This window comes from Cervus canadensis, chromosome 22, assembly GCF_019320065.1.
Source record: "Cervus canadensis isolate Bull #8, Minnesota chromosome 22, ASM1932006v1, whole genome shotgun sequence".
NCBI lineage: Eukaryota > Metazoa > Chordata > Mammalia > Artiodactyla > Cervidae > Cervus > Cervus canadensis.
In genome coordinates this window covers 11,137,040-11,155,922 of record NC_057407.1, presented here as the reverse complement: position 1 = coordinate 11,155,922, position 18,883 = coordinate 11,137,040, and the positions used below count along the sequence as shown (strand labels likewise).

At 50.7% G+C, this 18,883-nt stretch overlaps 1 protein-coding gene across 8 annotated transcripts in view; it reads right to left on the bottom strand.

Annotated features, from left to right (window-relative positions):
• The window catches only part of DOCK3 (dedicator of cytokinesis 3), a 288,068-nt gene that overhangs the window by 18,437 nt on the left and 250,748 nt on the right, over window positions 1-18,883 (bottom strand). For all 8 annotated transcript variants that reach the window (XR_006264627.1, XM_043443221.1, XM_043443227.1 and 5 more), the window contains 10 exons: window positions 18,643-18,736; window positions 16,353-16,501; window positions 10,262-10,348; window positions 8,894-8,998; window positions 4,916-5,057; window positions 3,760-3,926; window positions 3,522-3,608; window positions 2,867-3,046; window positions 2,016-2,099; window positions 1,799-1,915 (listed from right to left, as the gene is read on the bottom strand). Coding sequence is in view for 7 of the 8 variants with exons in the window: in XM_043443221.1 (XP_043299156.1) it covers window positions 1,799-1,915; window positions 2,016-2,099; window positions 2,867-3,046; window positions 3,522-3,608; window positions 3,760-3,926; window positions 4,916-5,057; window positions 8,894-8,998; window positions 10,262-10,348; window positions 16,353-16,501; window positions 18,643-18,736 (1,212 nt within the window). In the remaining variant the exon portion in view is untranslated. The remainder of the gene's footprint in view (window positions 1-1,798; window positions 1,916-2,015; window positions 2,100-2,866; window positions 3,047-3,521; window positions 3,609-3,759; window positions 3,927-4,915; window positions 5,058-8,893; window positions 8,999-10,261; window positions 10,349-16,352; window positions 16,502-18,642; window positions 18,737-18,883) is intronic.

The window sequence follows — 18,883 nt, the reverse complement described above, 5'->3', positions numbered from 1 at the left end:
CTAACCACAACACAGCCTAGACCAGAGGCCATGAGGCCTAGGTGGACTCCTGAGAGCACATATGGAGTAGGCTGTGGAGTTGGTCTGAGTTCACAAAATGTATTAACAGGCTTTTTCACTGGAGAAAAAGTGGAAGAAGAGCTGGGGAACAGGAGAGGAAGAGCTGGTGATCACCCGTCAGGCAGTGGGCACCTCTGACATAAGGACTGGAGTTTTACTGGACTGCTAAATGGCCCCACTCTTAGTGACCTTGGTTAAGCTGTCTGTGACACAGTCTGTGGGGTGTCAGGACACAAAATCCTGATGCAGATAACTGAAAAACAGCACGCTTCTATTTTAGCATAATTAAATTAAGTACGTAGACATCCTGGCAGAAACTTTTGGTCCCAAATCCTCCTGGGGGACAGCACATTGGTTTGTGTCACTATTTGCAACTCTGAGGAAACAAAACACAACTGTTCGAGTTTCCAGAAGCCCTTCACAATCTGTGGTTCCCACGTCTACTGGGGATGTTTCTGAGCTTGGTCTGAAAGAAGCAGGAAGTTTTCCACCTGCTTCTTCCAAAGCATGGAGAAGGTGGAAATGTGCTTTTGCAGCTGGACAGGACACTTCCATGTGTGCCGTGGAGACCCTGAGACACATGAGTGAGCGTTCTGTGCTTTTTCCTGCAGTGACCTGACAGCCTGCATGCTAGAGAGCTCCCAGTCCCCCAGGGGCCAGGCTCTAGCTTGCCTGAGTCACCTGCTGTGATGGGGAGTTCACATACAGAGACCAGAGGTGTGAGCTCTAGACTACCTAGGGACGTCCTCAGTGGTCCATGGTTGAGAATCTGCTTTGCAGTGCAGGGGACATGAGTTCTAGCCCTGGTCTGGGAACTAAGATCCCAAATGCTTCAGAGCCACTAAGCCTGCACAGGCATCTACTGAGCCCTATGAACTCTGGAGCTTGCACGCCCCAACTAGACAGTCCATGTGCTTCAATGAAGGATCCCACATGATGCACTGCAACAAAGATCCCACATGCCACAACCAAGACCCAACTCAGCCAAAGGGGAAAAAAAAAGACCACCTGAACCCTACTCTCAGCCAGCTAGTGCTCCCTGTAAGACCCCTGGAGGAAAACCAGTCTTGGATACAGGCCTTGCTTCTGCTCGTGAGCATCAGTTCTTGGGTCAAACCCTGCCAGGGAGACCGAGGAGCCAGGTCAGAGTCATGGAGATCTTCTAGGGCCTGGGCCAGCCCCAGGATCTGCCTGGACCCTCAAAGAGAAGCCAATACAAAAGTACTGCCACCCCAGGCTCTCTCAGGTGGGAGCCTGGATCACCAGACAGGAGGAAGAGGGAGGGAGGGGAAGCAGGGAGCTAAAGGGGAAGGGGATGGAGAGAGAGAGGGAGACGGACGAGAAAAGGCTGGTCTGGCTAAGCCTTACTTCTGTAGGTTCCTGGGATGAAAAGTATCTCTGAAGGGATTCCTGTATGTGGGCCATACACTTTAGCTCTTTTCCTCCTCATGTGAAAACCGCTGTTCACCAGCACAGTGCATTGAAAAACATGTTTTCTGTCCTGAATATGGCTCCTCCTTAAGGGGAAAGTGGATAAGGGGGTTCTTGGCATCTTTCTCCTGGCTCGACCACCCGCCCCTGCCTCATGCTGTTCTGTGGCGGGAGCAGATCTTCCTTCAGTCTTCCTTCTCCCCACTCCCCTCCCCACCCCTTTCCTCTGACTTGCTGCACAGGTCCCAGGCCTGCAGGAGGTGACACTGGTTAGACTATAGCGGGGACAGGACAGGGCTCAGCTTACATGGTAGAGACTGGCCCGCATCATCTGGAACTGATCAATCAGCTTCTTATGCAGAGGGCGCATTTCTGGGTGCACAAATTTCTCATGAACTGCCAGCCCAACTCCAAGGACATGGACCTATCAGGGTGATAAACAAGGCCATGCTGTTAGCTCGGAAGCAGATGATGGGTGCTGCAGCTACCCTGTGGTGCCTCCACACAACTCTGGCAAGGCATACCTGCTCCTGCATGAGTTCCTTGAGCTGAGTTATCTTCTCAGCATCTCCTGGGTGCTTGGTGATGTAATCTTTATCAAAGAAGGCCTGTGAAAGGAAAGGCCAAGTCCGGAAGACTTCCCAGGGTGACCACGCAGACTGAGGTGCCACCTGGAAGGCATCTGGGCTGCCTAACAGGGGCACACACCAACGCGCCTCTAGCATGGCCTGCTGAACCTCCTGAAATCACATGTGTGCTTTTTACGTCTAAGGAGGATTGAAGGTGGCCAAGTAATCTAAGCCCGAATGCTGGTCCCAACTGGCTTGGGCAGGGCAGGTAGGGCTGGTGGCCAGGATGAGGGGGTTAGTCTCCCAGCCAGGCCACAACTCATTCCTTGTCAAGGGCTGGGCTCTAGGGCTCCTTCCATGATCAGATGGATTACCCATTCTGTCAGAGTTCAGAGAATAAAAAGGAAGAAACGTTCCCACGGGAGAGCTGTAGCCATGGAGACAGGGAACAGCGGGGAGCCTAAAGCCTCACCCCTGGTGGCTCAGACAGTAAAGAATCCACCTGCAATGCAGGAGACCCAGTTCAGTCCCTCGGTCAGGAAGATCCCCTGAAGGAGGGAATGGCTACCCACCCCAGTATTCTTGCCTGGAAAACCCCACGGACAGAGGAGCCTGGGAGGTTATATTCCACGGGTCGCAAAGAATCGGACACGACTGAGCGACTAACACACACTATTCAGGACCATGCTCGGTCAGCCAAGGCACAGCCGGCGAGGGTGTGCTGGGAAGGCTGCTCTAAGAGGCTGAACCTCGGGAAGAGGCACTGAGACCCACGTCCCTGGCCGGGTCTGGCTGGGCCAGCTTACCTCCTGGTAGCGTGCAATGCCACCGTTGACGGCAGCGTCAATGACGCCGTTCAGGCACATGCTTAGCAGGTTGATGTTGCCGTGCACTTGCTTGTGCTGATACTGGCTGATCAGGGCCCGCAGCTCCTGGTTCTTGTTCTCAACCACTTGGATGGCATTCTCTAGGGGGCTCACCTCCACCTGGGGACACACAGCATGTGGTGTCAGCCCAGGCCCAACGACAATCCCTCCCTCCTCACAGGCTGACAGCAAGGGGCTGTGACCCGTACCACTGAGCCCCCACTCTGGTTCCTGTGGACCTGAGGCTCCCTGGGCCCTTTCTAATTTCCTCTTCTGATCTGTAGGCACTCGGAAGTACAGTGAATACTAAACAACATCAGTTCTGAACGCAGAGGTCTCTGGCTTCCTGAGCTTCAGGGAATAGTTTCTGCATTTGTAAACTGGGGGAACAAAAATGCCTGCTGCCTAGGGGTGTTGCGGAGATTAAAGGAGAGAAGGAAGGTGAGCAAAGCCTCCAGCAGTGGACTGCCTGTGGCTCCCCAGCCAGGCAGCAGGTGGCTGAAGAACTCCTTCTCTTTTCTTCCTTAGAGAATGGCCCCCAGAGCAAGGAACTGAGGAAGCACTGTTAAACCAGCCCCTCCGAATCGCATCTCACCAGCTCCCTCCTCTCCACTTCGAACCACCGAGAGATGCCCGGCAAGCTGTGGGTCAGGGTCAGCGTGGTGCGCTCGATCCACAGGCTCTGAGGGGAGGGTACAGGCAGGTTCAGGCCACGAGGCGATTCTCCCCACGCCCCATCTGCCCCCAGGGGAGTCACTGATGAGCTCCCAAGAAAGCGGGGCCGGCCCCAGCCTTGCTGTGAGCACTGATCCCGCTCCCCTAGATGCACTCACCTTGAATTCATTCTCCTTGTCCTTGGGGCCTTTGTGGAAAGGCCGGTCATACCGGAACCTCCTGACATTGTTGACACGGTAGAAGCTCTTGACACGGTCTGGGACCCTGTCCATCTGCAGGACGTCCACATACTCTGGGATGGGCGTCACTGCATAGATCTGCAGGTCTGGGCAGAAGGTGAAGGAAAACTGGACGTGAAAGAGAGACGGACCAGAGTGGCTGACCCATCAGCCCTGCCAAGGGAGAGGAGACCAGCAGAGCCCTTCAAAGGGGCAGCAGGCGCATTTCAAAGAGCAGAAGGGACCAAACACAGTTCGGCTGACTCTCCCTATCCAGCCCCGCCCTGCTCCAGCAGTGAGTGCCCCGAGCCCTCAGCCAAGGTGAGGTATCAGCAGCCAGGGGTTCCCCAGTGCCCCTTTAAGAAGGAAGGGAAAGGGGTCAGGAGGATACCCCATAGGAATGAAAAAGGTGCAAGGGCCTAGGCCGGCCCACTGCAGGTAAACTGCACAGTATTCACTGCCAAACAACATTTTAACAAGATACTCTTTGGGATCTTTGTGGAGAGTGAATATGGGCATCTGCCTGCCCTCCTCTCTCTGGGACTAGCTTGGCACAGCCACGGTGACTGTCATGGAAGTTGAGTGCAGGGAAGGAGGGGCAGGCCAGTGTTTGCATTCAGAATTCCAAGTGCCCCCAAGAACACAGGAATTCCCCATCTTCCTCCCCACTCCGTCCGCCCCATCCCCTGTGCCTCAGTCCTGACAAAGGCTCGGGGTATCGACAGACACACGTGGGGGTGCAGCAGGGGATGGAAGTGTAGTGTCCTTGTGGACACTGGGAGAATCCATAGTGTCTGCGGCTGGGTGCCAGGAGACCCTTCATGGGCTGGGTCTGTAAGGTACCGGCAGTAGCTCACCAGAGGGATAAAAGCTAGCTGATGACCAGGCCCCCCAGGGCTAAGGGCATGCCCCCGCCTCCTCTGTGAGGCTCAAGTGCCCCTTTAAGGGTCGGTGAGTGATGTGGACACACTCTGCTTTGGGACTTGGTGGGCAACCTGGCCACCAGCAGCCAACAGCGTCATAGCGGGGCAGCCGACTGGGTGGGCCTCCCCTCCCACGGTCCCGGCCCTTCTCGCCTCCATGGGTCAAAAGATACACTGGGCGTCACACTGCAGGATGGCGTCGTCAGGGTGGTTGGGGTGCTGCATGGCGACGGCCTGCGGGAACTCGCTGAGCATCCTCTGCTGGAAGGCCTCCAGCCTCTCGTAGTCGTGGCCTCGGCACACATACTCTTTGTTCTGCCACAAAGGGGAGAGCACACGCCATGCCTCGCCTGCAGCCGCCCACCCTCAGCTCTTCAACCTGGGAGCCCCTGGGGCAGGCCTGGGGCAGAGCATGTTGCCCGCTACTCTGCCCTAAGGGAAAGCACGGTCAAGAAGAGTGAAGGACAGCAGTGGTGTGGCGGCGGCCGGCGTGGGAGCTGCAGGAAGCTCGTGGGCGGGCAGGGCTTTTCACACGGGAAGGGACGCTACTGGGGGGACAGGGGTGGGACTGTGGAAAACAGCCATGCCTGGAGACAGTCCTGGAAGGTCCATCTGGGCCACCCAGCGGAGTAGAGAAGCGGGGTCAATCTATGTGCATACAGTGACAACCAGGGCAACAAGCCAAGACAGGAAAAGGCACGGCTAGAAGGAAGGTGCTTGTGGAGCACTGGTGGGAGGCAACGAAGGGGCTGCTGATGTGTGTCCACGAGTACCGCTATGGAAGCCACCAGGTAATTGACAACAGGAAGGTGGTAAGATGTGTGCTTTTGTAGGATGACTTTTGTCAGCTGGGAGAAGCAGTCTAAACGCCGCCCAGTGCCTTGTGGGCATTTACCAACTCCTCTAGCAGCAATTCCTCTGCAACTGGGTCCGTAGACCATCATCCAACTACACACTTCTTAAGACTTCACGTTATGCCATGCTGGGTTTGGGTTGGGTCTCAGTTTTCCTCTCTGGGGACTGAGGGCACCCTGACCCTACTGCTCTGCCTGCCTCATGGCTGGGCCAGAGTGCGTGGCTGGAGGCGCTCCTCAGAAGCCCTCTGGTGACCTCTGTCCGCCTCACCAGATTCACTTTGACAGTGGTGTTAGGCATTTACGTGTCTTCAGAGGGAGGAAGAGAGAGGTTCCACAGGGCCAGCCCTATGCTTCCTGGTAGGGGGGTCATCACAGGCTAGGCTGTGGGTGACCTCAGCCTTTTTAAAAGAAAGTTTTTTATTTTGTATTGGAGTATAGCCAACCAACAATGTTGTGATAGTTTCAGGCAAACAGTGGAGGGACCCAGCCATACATATACATACATCCATTCTCCCCCAGCCTCCCCTCCCATCCAGGCTGCCACATAACATTGAGCAGAGTCCCTATGCTATACAGTACAACATCAATCTTTCTGGAATAGGATTTTTGCCCACTTTTCACTTCTTCTCTTACTATGGGAGAATTCAGGTAAGGTTTGGCCACATGTCCAGATGGATCAGAATGCAAGGGCAACAGTGGAAGGGAAGTCAAGGTCAGGGGAAGCAGGCTGCCTCCCCAGTGGAACAGATCAGTAGTCAGAGGACAGAGACATTTACAAGCTCCTTGCTTGATAAGCAGAACTGACAAAGAAGGTTAATTGTGAAGAACTGGCCTTTTCATGCAAAATGTACAATCCTCGTCAGTGTCTGTTCATGGGTAAAATGAAGAGGAAAAGAAACTCCCCCAAGACGGGAGGGCTGGATGTTTTCCTGTCTCCATGCAGATTAGTGGATAATCACATTTGTGAAGCAACACAGGCAGATGGTCCAGAGGACTCAAGCTGACAGAGCTGGAGCAATAAATGGCCTCTGTGTTCAGGGAAGGTCAAAGAGCAGCCTAGTGCTCTGGGGAGGGCCCAGCAGGAGAACGGCACAGCGCATTGACCTTGAGGCTAGCTGTTGGTTTCCAGTCTGCTCAGGCGAGAGTCCCGGCAGCCCCGCGTAGGACGGATCTGGCTGCCACTGCTTTCCCCTCTGTCCTTGCCATTTACAAGGCAAACGGCTACCTCTGCTGGCCTTATTCCATTTGCTGCAGCTGAACTGAGCAACTGAGGGGGGCGGGGGGACAGCACGCGGCCAGGCCAAGCAGACCCGTATGCCTGAAACATAGCTCCTGCTGTGGAGATGAGGATGGACTGACGGGTGATGTTTCTCGGTTATTCTTCCTCTATCACTGGCACCCTTGAAACCATGTTTGAACATTTAGACTGTAACTGGCTCAGATGCAGGTTTTATGCCAGGTCCTACCAGTCAGAAAGCTCTCAGAGCCCTGAGACACTGATGCTCCCTGTGACGTGAGCATGGGGGGTGGGAGCCAGGTGGGACCATGGTGGAGACTTCCTGCTTGACAGGGACAAAAATGGGGCACACCAGTGCTTGATTTTGTAAGAGCCAAAAGAACGATGTTTTGGAGTAAAATCTAGTTGATGACGTACAAATCATGAGACTAAACAAGGAGAGTAAAATGACAATAAAACATAACTTATAAAGATAAAATGAGAAAGAAGTTAGTTACAAGGCTAGAATCATTAGGTTACCAAAGGGCTTTCTAGAGATGTTTTTGATTCTAAGAAAGAGTCAGTCACTCAGTCGTGCCCAATTCTTTGCGATCCCATGGACTGTAGCCCACCAGGCTCCTGTGTCCATGGAATTCTCCAGGCAAGAATACTGGAGTGGGAAGCCATTCCCTTCTCCAGGGGATCTTCCTGACCCAGGGATTCTTGCACTATTCCTTCTTCTGCTGACCTCTACCCTCACTGCTGTTGTATGATCTATGTAGATGGGGGCAACAAACATGCCCTGTCTGATAAGCCTGGGCTGGATGGTCCTAGAGAGTGAAGGAGGTCCAGCAGCTCGTGGAGCTTCTACTGAGGCACGTTCTGCTACTAGCAACCCTTCTGTGGAACAGAATTTGAGCCTTCTGGGGGTCACAGTCAGGCAGGGTGTGTTTGCTGTCCTTGTCACTATCACTAATTCCTACAGAAATCATTTTTCTTCTTAGCCTAGAATAATTACTGCCCAGGAAATGTGCATGTTGACCTGCACTACATCCAAAATGCGGTCAGCCTGGACTCTGTTGCTTAGCAGGCTGGCTTCTTTTTAAAAGAAGCCATTAAGCTCTGTTGACCTTCAATGAGATACCAAGCTTATTACTGCTCATTGGCTAAAGCAATTTCTCCAGTAAGACAGGATCCCAAGAACATCAAAGGAATCATATGAATTTTCCTAGCAGCTTCCTGAGACTTGTGGACACTGAACCTTAGTATGATAGAGCTAATCTCAGGTCTCAACTGCAGCCTCCGGGTCCTTCCATCAGCACGGCTTCATTTAGGTCATCTGAGAATAGCTACTTGTGGGCTATAGCCTACAAGCCCAGGCTGACTCCTCCTGGAGCCCCTGGATTGTGCTAAATAAAGACAAAAAACAATCACAACTGTTCAACTGGTGTCAGTACGTCTGTGCTCAGGCAATCCTTCCACTCTATTTATATCCCTGCCCAGCCTTTCCAGCAGTGGTGGAACAAAATGGCTGTAGTCACCATGGGCCAGAGAACTGGCTGCCTTGGAAAGGCCTTCTTCCCCAGCCAAACCCAATGTTTGGTTTGCTCCACAAACCCCAGGAGCAAAAGGGACTATCCTCAGAGATCTCTCAACTCAGTGATTTTCCACCCTGACTGTGAAGCCTACTGTTGAGGTCAAGGCTGCACTGATACCCGGTCTGGCAGAGAATAGTCACAACAGAGGATTCCAGGCCCTGGAAACAGAAGGTGGAAGGTTTCTAAACATTATCTATGGGATAGTCTCAAACCCTGGTCATTTCCTGCAGGATCCTTGTTGATTTGGTAAGAAAGCCACCCTCGTATATTCCAGGTGGCTGCAAAACAGTTTAACTGCAAAGAGAAAGACAGTCTAAAGTTGGCAGCCAGTTCAGTCAAATAAAGCCAAACACTCATCAGTCCTTCGTAAGGAACTATTCAGTGCTATAGGAAAAGGTTAAAAAAGAAAAAAAAACAAACAGATTAGAGATTATGTGTAAAATATGATAGAAGCTCTTGTGACTACCTGAATGGACTCACCCGAAGGAAGAAAGGAAACTTCCGGCCATAGAATCCGACCCGGAAGAACTCGGGCTCCAGGCGCTGCTGCTCCATGATGTTGTCGTAGTAGCTGGCCTCCATTTTCTGTGAACGAGAAAGGCAGTTGCCTGCAGGCTGGCTTGACTGCTAGTGGTGTGTCCAAAGCAAGTTCTCCCAGGCCTAAGCAGACACTGCCTTTTGGAAAGAGAACGTGATGACTCAGTCTAGATAAAAAGTGAGCCCCTAGCCACGATCAACCCCTCGCCAGGGAGCTGCCAGATGGAAAGGAAACCTTCCCTCCCCATCATCACCTGGAGATGGGCCAGCCCCGAGAGGCTGCTTGCACTCTCCTGCCCAGTGAGTGGACCCAGCCCCACACAGACTCAGGCTTCCTGTACTTTCAGGGGCACACGTTTAACATGGACTTCCTCTTTTTTGTTCAGGAATTTCTGGTTTTGATGATACCCACTACACCAACTGACAATAAGCCTATAGGTGACACCATCAGTCCAACTGCATTGCTCTAGTTCATTTACCATCTGACTCAAGATGCTAACGAAATGAGGAAGGCTTAGTTACCAGAGTCACTGTACTGGTCCCAATTTCGGAGATTTTAAACTTTAAAAGTGGAACTACTATCCATGATGTCTGGCATTACCAAGGTTGGTATAAGTTTTTTAGTCGTAGCTGACCTGGCTTCAGATTCAGAAAAACTCACTGAAATTTGACTGAGATGTCCCTAATGCATTCAATCAAGCCAGCCTGCCAGGGAGCAGTGACCTTCAAACACCAGAGCAAAAGTTTCCTGGTGTAGAACTTCATCTATTCTACAGAGCCTGACCAGGGTCAGGGAACCACTGACAAGGGTGCAGGAGGCAGATGAACCGAGACTCCTGACTTCTCTTTGCCAAAGACTTAACCAGCTGTTATGATTCAAAACCCAGCACCAGAAACAAGGAAAAATTTGGTAGAGACCTTCAAAGTCCATTTCACTTAATTTTGAATATTTCACATCAAAGAAGGGAAGAACTTTCTTCACTTGGGTGCCTAGGAGTGACCACAAGCCAAGGCAGGGAGACACTAAGATGAGGTATATCTGAACGGAATCATTTCAGGAGAAGCCTCTTCGTGCAGCTGGGCTGCCGCCGCCTCCGTGAACCACCCCCGTCCTATCCTGCGTGTGCTGCCGCCTCCTCCTTAAGCACCAGCGGCCCCTGGGGTCTGGATCACGCAGGCATCTGTCAGGTGTGTGTTCTGCGTCTTGAGAGCAGGAACTTTGGCTTCTGCTTCTCCTGCACTGTCCACAGCACGCAACCCAGTGCTGAGGTGCTCAATCAGTGCTCCCTTAGAAGCTGATGCGAAGCTCACCCGAATCCAGCTGAGGCTCTGATAGTCGTAGAGGCTCTCATACTGACACGCCAGTTCCCTGCACAGTGGGATCCCGAACTCCCAACTCTGCAACAGAAACAGGAACAAGGCTTTAGCACCGCAGGCATCCTCAGAAGGGTCCAAGCCTTGCCAAACATATCAGAAGGCACAACTAAAGGCCTCCTGCAACTGATATGTCATGAAGAACACATGCTCAAAACTGATTTGTGGAGAACACACAGAATTATGACACTCTGGCTCAATGCATAGCTCTCAGGTTTTTACTCAAATGTTTCCACCTCCAAGAGGCCTCTCTATGACTACCTTGTCAAGGACAAGCACCCACCCTATCTATTCTCCTTTCATTACTCTGAAGCCATCTTCTTTAAAAAAGCATTTGCTTTTAAAAATTGAAATATGGTTGATTTACAATACTGTGTTAGTTTCAGGTATACAGTAAAGTGATCCAGTTGTATAAACAAGACTATATACACACATATAAACACACACACACACATATATATTGTCCTTTTTAGACTCCACTATAGATTATTATAAGATATTGAATGTAGTTCTCTGTGCTATTCACTAGGTCTTTGCTGTTTATCTCTTTTATATATAGTACTGCGTATCTGTTAATCCCAAACTCCTAATTTACCCCTCATCCACCCTTTCCCCTTTGCTAACAATAAGTTTGTTTTCTATGTCTGTGAGTCTGTTTCTGTTCTATAAATAAGTTAATCTGTGTAATTTTTTAGATTCCACATGTAAGTGATATCATATAATATGTCTTTCTCTGACTTGTTTCACCTAGTGTGACAATCATTAGGTCCATCCATGTTGCTGCAAGTGGTGGTATTTCATTCTTTTTAACGGCTTAGTAATAGTCCACTGCATATGCATGTATACACACACACCCCCCACACATCTTTATCCATTCATATACTGATGGACACTTTGGTCAGTTCAGTCCAGTAGCTCAGTTATGTCCGACTCTTTGCGATGAACATTTAGGTCGCTTCTATGCCTTGGCTATTGTAAACAGTGCTGATGTGAACATTAGGTGCATGTATCTTTTTGATTTCAAGTTATTTTCTTTTCTGGATATTTGCCCAGGAGTGGGACTGCTGGATCATGTAACTAAAACGTACTCTGTCTTCAGGTTTTTAAGGAACCTCCATATTGTTCTCCATACTGGCTGCACCAAGAGTGTAGGAGGGTTCCCTTTATCCACACCCTCTCCAGAGTTTACTATTTGTAGATTTTCTGATGATGGCCATTCTCACCAGTGTGAGGTGATACCCATCGTAGATTAAGTTGTGGTTTGCATCTGTTTAATAATTAGTGACATTAAACATCTTTTCATGTGCCTGTTGGCTATCTGTATGTTTCTTTTGGAGAAATGTCTATTTAGGTCTTCTGCGCATTTTCTGATTGGGCTGTTTGCTTTTTTGATATTGAGCTCTAATGAGCTGTTTGTATACTTTGGAAATTAAGTGCTTGTGAGTTGCATAGTTTGAAATACTTTCTGCGAGTCCATAGGTTGTCTTTTTGTTTTGTTTATGGCTTCCTTTTCTGTGCAAAAGCTTCTAAGTTTGATTAGGTCCTATCTATTTCTGCTTTTATTTCTTTTGCTCGAGAGACTGAATGAAGAAAACATTGCTACAATTTGTGTCAGAGAATATTTTGCCTATATTCTCTTCTAGGAGCTTTATGCTGTCACGTCTTACATTTAAATCTTTAAGCCATTTTGAGTGTATTTTTGTGAGGGAGTGTTCCAACTTCATTGGTCCCCATGCGGCTGTCAACCTTCCCCAACACCAAATTGCCGAAGAGACTGTCTTTTCTTCATTGTATATTCTTGCCTCCTTTGTCGAAGATTAATTGACTGTTGGTATATGGGTTTATTTCTGGGCTAAGAAGTATTTATTTTTATGTTGTACTAGTCATAATCAGATGAAAAGCTGCATGAGGGCAGGGACTCTGCTTATATCCTTTACCTTCAGAGCCTAGAACCAGGCCAGGCATGAGCAGGTACTCAATTAAGACTTATTTAATGAGTTAATGAAGAAAATAATGACTCAAGTTAAGATGATTTAAGCTTAGAAAGAAGTATGGAAGCTAAGAAGGAAGTAGCTACCCAAGGACTTGGCGGTAGATCCGACAATTTCCTTTATAGAAATATTCCACTGTTAGAGTAGGCTTCAGATAATCCTTGTCTAATCAGGTCTCAGGCTGTTTCTGTGGTGTGGCTCCTATTATGGTGGCAGGTCCATCGAATGGCAGCTTTCACCAAGGGGCAATACTGTCCATTTCCTCCTCTTTTTAATACAGTGCTTTCTCTCTTAGGGAGATTGGGAATCAAAGGTTTACTTGGTATTTTAGACAGGCTCTTCTCCCTAACTTCTAGATACTGATTAAAAATTTTTGTTATAGGAAGACTTTAAGCTATGGAAACACAGAAGTATGAACCCCTAGGTACTCATAACCCAGCCTCAACCACGGCCAACTCAGAGTCAGTTTTGTATCATTCACATCTCACTCACTTACTCCTCCCTACAGTTTTGGAAGCAGATCTCAGATATCATGTAATTTCACCCATCAGGGTTTCAGTATGAATGTTTAATAAGGACTTTATTAAAAACATAGATTTGAAATAGCATCAGGGAGAAGGACAACACTATTTTATTCAGGACTGTGTTTCCTAAAAAGAGCACATTATTTCTATCCTTTGAAGAAATTAATGCAACACAGATTGACCTGCAGGACCAATTAAAAATGTTGAAACAAACCAAAGAGAATTTTAAATAGACCCTGATTCTCTGCTCCAATACAGCTCCTCTGCCTCAGGGAGCCAGAAAGCCTCTTGTGCCCCCACATCGCAGCTTTAAAGGGGGCACGTGTCTGTCCTCTCTCTGGCTCCAAGTGCTGCTTGGGCAGGTTTCAGTGACGGGCCCACCCCGGGTAGGCAGTTCCACGGGGGCTGGCTAAGCCACAGCCTGCCGGCCTGCAAGGAGCGCCCCCTGGGGAAATGCTTAGGTGCTGACGGCCCCACGTGAGCCTCAGGGAGCTCTGCCTGCTGACACAGCGGCTCCTAAGAAAGCCGTGCTTATCTGCCTCACTGGCATCTCTGGCCTCATTTGTAGCCTTGCTGCTCCAAGCCTGCACCCACATCCCACCCGAAGGGTGAGCCTTAAGGGTTGTGCTGGAATACTGGGGATTCTGAGAGCAACCTCGGAGCACAGGGAGGGAATCCTCAGCAGGTATGATGCATACCATCTACCTCTTTTCCCTTGCCAGAAAGGCAGGAGGCAAAGCCAGTCCACAACTCCTAACCGGTGTCTGAAATCTGGTCACTTCCACCCACCTGGGCAGACGTGTTTGTACATCCATGCTGCCCCCACTCACAGGAAGGAAGCTGCACTGACTTGGCTCACTCTGCTCAAAATGGAAAGGCAGGCAAAAGCCAGGACTCCAGACGGGCAGTCTCTGTACTTCTGTTTACACACAATGTATCAGAAGTAACAGATCTGTCCTTCCTTCCAAGGAGTGTGAGCAATAGCAGCCCTGGGCAGCAGAGCCCAAGCCCACCCCCACAAGGAGGGCTGGTTCATACCTGATGGTCTGTGTGCCAGCTAAGCAGGGGTTCCCCTCCTGTCTGCTCCTTCTTCCCTGGGATGAAGGACTGCCTCCCCTCTTCTCATCTTCCCTTCATTCTTTTAACTCCCACCTGGGCACACCCTTTGGAGTGTCCCTCTCTCCTTGTCTGGCCTGGGAGAGCTGACCTCTGTGACCACAACCCAATTCACCTTGGTCCAGGTTCCTAGGCTGACCACCTCACCACCGGAGGGAATGATCCAGGGCAAAGCTGTGACCATGAGCTGGACTTCTGGTTCAGTCCTTCTAGATACTCAGGAGAGAAATGTGGGACCAAAGGAGATGGGGTCGTCTGTATGTGGCGGGTAACACAGAGACAAGGAGTGGGAGGAAAGTGGCTGTGAGGCGGGCTGTGCTAGAAGTGCTGAGGTCAAGAACCTCACTGCCTGCCCCTGCTTCCTTGCAGTCTGCTCTCTTCCTGCCCTCCTCTGACTGCCAAGCTCACGTTCCTCCTGGCACTAAGAACCCTATAGAAGCACTTTTCCTGTATCAGCCAGGGTTTGCTTTTCTGGAGCCTTTAGAAAAAAGGCCCTGAATGCTTTTAAGAGAATGGGTGAGCCCTATCCACTGGTTCCATCAGGTATGGAGGAACAGAAACAGAAAAGTCATACCTTCTATACAAGCCCAGGAGAAGGCCTCTGATAAATACCCTGTGAGGATGCGCTCATGGAAGGGCTCAGAGTGGTCTGTACTGAGCGGTCTGTACAGAAGCAGCTCCCCCAGCAATTCACAGCAAAGGCAGAAGGAGTGGGAGATTCCTGAGAAGGTGGCCTACGGAGCCTCTCAGTCCTTCTCCCCTTCCTGCCCATCCACAATACTCAGGCAGGCTTTGCATTACCCCCCTTGTCCATGTTGCTGCTGTTGTGGTTTAGGTGCTAAGTGGTGTCTGACTCTTTTGCAATCCCAGGGACAGAAGCCCATCAGGCTGCTCTATCCATGGGATTTCCCAGGCAAGAACACCGCAATCGGTTGCCATTTCCTTCTCCAGGGGATCTTCCCAACCCAGAGATCAAACCCATATCTCCTGCATTGGCAGGCAGATTCTTTTACCACTGAGTCACCTGGGAAACCCTTCCCTTGTTCATACTTAGCATTAAACCTGCTTTCTTAACACTACTGTAGTGTGGAGTGAGAAGGGGACCATGAATGCTCAAATGACCCACAGGTAGGCTCAATCAGATAAGCACAGCTCTTCTCTGTGCTCTATGCCCATGGAAAGAAAAGGGACCTAATATACTGACAGCACGCCTGCACACTCACACCATGCTTACGCCAGTGCCTCCGAGCTGGGAGGGCTCACTGGGCATATGGGTAGGTGGCAGCTCCAGGTGGACTGCATGCCAGGAAGACAGGCCTACAAGCAAGCTGGCATGGAGCCCTCAGTCCATCTCTGGGAGCAAGGAGAGGATGCTTTGGGCTGGCTCCGTCGCTCAGTTGTGTGTGGCTGGCTGAGAGCAGGCACAGATCTCCTTTCTGGGCTAGGTGGAATGAGAGCTCCTGAGGTTTCAGACCAGTTCCTACTGACCAATGCATGTGCATTCCCTACGTGGGTGGATGTTTTTGACAAACAGAAGTCTCCCATGCTGTGTAAATCTGATGAATGTTTTCTGAGTTATGGGCAAAATGTATTAATGTTTGAACCTTTTTTATGATGAAATAACTCATTTAAAAAAAAACAATTTTAATTCAAGTCTGGTGTTCAGCTGCTATAGTTCCCTGCATGACCCTAGTTTAGCTTTCTAAGACGTGCTCAAAGCTGAGTAATGAGACAACAGCTTCAACAAGTTACACAAACCTAGCCTTTCCAGTGTATGGGGCACACCCAACAGCAGGTGGTCAGAGGGCCCCACAAGAAACTCTCCCAGAGATTGGAGCAGGATGGTGGGCAAGTTCCAAGGAAGTCTGAGCCAATGCTGAGAATGCCTGCTAATTCTACAGTCAAGTTTAACAGAGAACAAGCCTGTGAGAGGAACCTGGATGGTGTTGTAAGGAAGAGAGACCCAAGACAAGAACATGGACAGGAGGCAGTATGGGCCTCCTTCGGCTGTGGTTAAAATCCACTCATTTTTACGGCTCACATTTTCTATGGCAGATCAGAATGCTACAGTAACCTAAGCAAATCTAATACAGACAAGCAGGGGGCCCAGAGGCCCCTGATCTTGGAGCATTAGTATTTACAGATGTGGAAAGCTGGTGTGTGGCGTTCTTTTACACCCTCAATTTGCGACTGGCTTCCAAGCCACATGATTAAGCTGTTATTGTCTTTCCCCAGAGAAAGTCATGCTGCCTCCAAATCCAATGCATGCACATGGGCACCCACCTCCTCACCACCCCTCACAGCACCCTCTGCAGCTGCTGCCACTCCTGCAGGGTTAAGGTGCCATGGAGCCCAGTAGGGGCTGAGGCACTCGAAGCCTCGCCCGGGGACACCCACCTTGCCTTTGTTGAAGTAGTGGATGATCTTGCGGCACAGCCCCTCTTTCCGCTGCCACTCCGTCTGGGATGGGTAGTGGAGGAACTCCCGCAGGGGCCGCTCCTCCCACTGCAGCAGCTCGCAGTAGAGGAGCAGAGTGAACGCAGCTTCTGTGGGGACAGGCTCTAGCGAGGTCCTGGGGCAGCCAGGTGCCCGGGGACCCAGTGTGCACAGCCTAGGTCAGGGATGCCGGACACCACACCTGAGAGAGAGGGGCTGTCCAGCCACCCACCAGCCCTTGACCACAGCACGAAGGGACCCAGTGGACCCCGTCCTCCCTCAGCCTGGCCACCTGCTCTGGGCTCTGGATAAGTGTGGCTCTCGGTGCACAGGCCGCTTTGCTCTGGGACACACTGCCATGTCAGAGAGAGCTCCTGGGTTCCCTTTTGCTCAAGGGACTAGCGCTTCTTCCCCAACCTTCTCAGAACTGGATCGGAGCTCTGACAAGCTTTCCTCGGCCATCCCACAGCCAGCCTCCATACCTCCAGCTCCACTTTCTGACCTCAGCATGGGGAATGACCCTTTCTCCTCATCTCGACCATTTCTAAAAGGACCAGCGAGCAGGAGTGTGTAGTGTATGGTGATAACTGTGTGAAGGGCTCCATTCACAGAGGAAACTACAGCTGATGCTGGGTCCAGGGCAGAGGACTGGTGACGTCTCCCGTACACATGGAACTGATGGGGAGGGTTTATAAAAAAGCCATAGCTCAATACTGTGGCTTCCTAGAGCCCAGGAGTGAGTCACACTGAATTACAGCTGCTGCTCTGGGTTCTCATCACACGGCCTGCTCCATCCTGTTTTATTTGTTTCTTTTTGGCGAGCATCTCCTATTGGCAACTTAATTAGCTTGAGCTTCTGCCTGGCCTTCAAGGCCCCATTCAAATCTGTGGAGAATCTCTTTTCTAATTATCTTGTGATCCATTTCCAGTTTTAGCCAGGCTTGCTTGCCCACAGCCTTCCCAGGCCCTGCTCACCTCTGCCTCTCCGCCTACACTCTGGCCACCAGTCTTCCTGCCCAGGGACGCACATGACTCCTCACTGGAGCTGCAAAGCCCTTTCTGACTGTGGGGACAAGCCCGTGAGACCTGCAAGGCCTCCCTATGGAACTTAGAAAATCATGTGAAATCTTTTTCTTCCCTGTCAATATTCTTTTTAGATGTTATTCCTGAGGCCACCAGAAGCAAGGCTTAGCACCTTCTCTCTGTCCGAATTCCCGACCTAGCCTCTCAGTCTCATCCCAGTGCTCTAAGAGTTCAGTAAATGCCTCTATTGATACATGGAACTTTTCAGTCTGTCACTTCACTGCCCCCTCAAAGGGTTGCTGGGATCATGGGTGGAAGTGGATGCAGAGGATGGCAGATTCAGCCCAGTCATCTCAGACTTAATTCTTGCCAAGCTGTGTCAGGAAAGGTGGAATCTCTGTGAAACAATCTCTAATATCTAACAGAAAATAGGGAAGGAGGTTTCTTCGTTTCTACAAATTCATCTCATTCTAGTAACACTGTGGACAAGAATAGCCTAAATTTCCTGGCCTATCACACCACCTGTGGCTCAAGGGCTAAGATGTGATGGCTGGTTACCATGGTGAAAAAGTGGTTATTTTGGGGGGAACAAGGTGATCACCCAGGGCACATGTGGGTACACTTGTCTTCCTGACTCAGGGCAGCACTCAGTAAACAGTGTGACAGGTATGTTTTTAAATTTTTCTTTTAGAAAAGGCCTTAGTAATGGACTAAATTGTGATACAGTGAAAAGGCCCCTGTCCAGCCAGTCAGAAAGTCAGGTGCACACTGTCCATCCTCACGGGAGCTGCAGGGGAAGAGCCCAGACCACAAGGGAGGTCCGCCAGCATGTTTTGGAGGCCCCAGGGTTAGGCGATGAGCCTGGGCTGTGGCCTCACTCAGCCCAGCTGTGAGGTCCTCGGAAAGGCTCTGCTCGTGAGGAGCAACAAAGAGCTTAGGAGGCTCTGAACCTGGCTCCCGGGATCTGGAGGTCACCCTCAGATGGGGGAAACAGGAGGCAAGGGGAGTGGAAGAAGCTTGGCAGCCAGGCACAAGGGCAAGTTCCCCCTGCTTTCTCTCCACCACGCGTTACAAAGGACTTGAGGGCAAGGGGTGAGGGGATGGGTATCGTGGGCGCGGACACTCCGCTGACATCCGGCGGGCCCCAACTCAGAGCTCTCCCCTGTCAGCTGCACATGTCTGTCCAGTCCTTTCCCGGGGGGAGGCCGGGCTCTCCCCTCCTGCTTACCTGTGTAGTTTTCCGCCTGCAAATGCATGTCACAGAGCTTATGGATGTAGCGGATATACATCTCCTCTTTATTAATCTCTGATTTGTAGAAGTTCTGTAAAAGAGGAGGAAGTACACAAGAAGGCGAGAGGGGCTGCCACCTCTGGAGGACGTATCTGAGCTCCAGGCAGCTGGCCAAAACCCTGGGGGTGCTGGACAGGAAGGAGGAGGCAGGCCGTGGGGGCAGCCAGCGCCAGAAAGA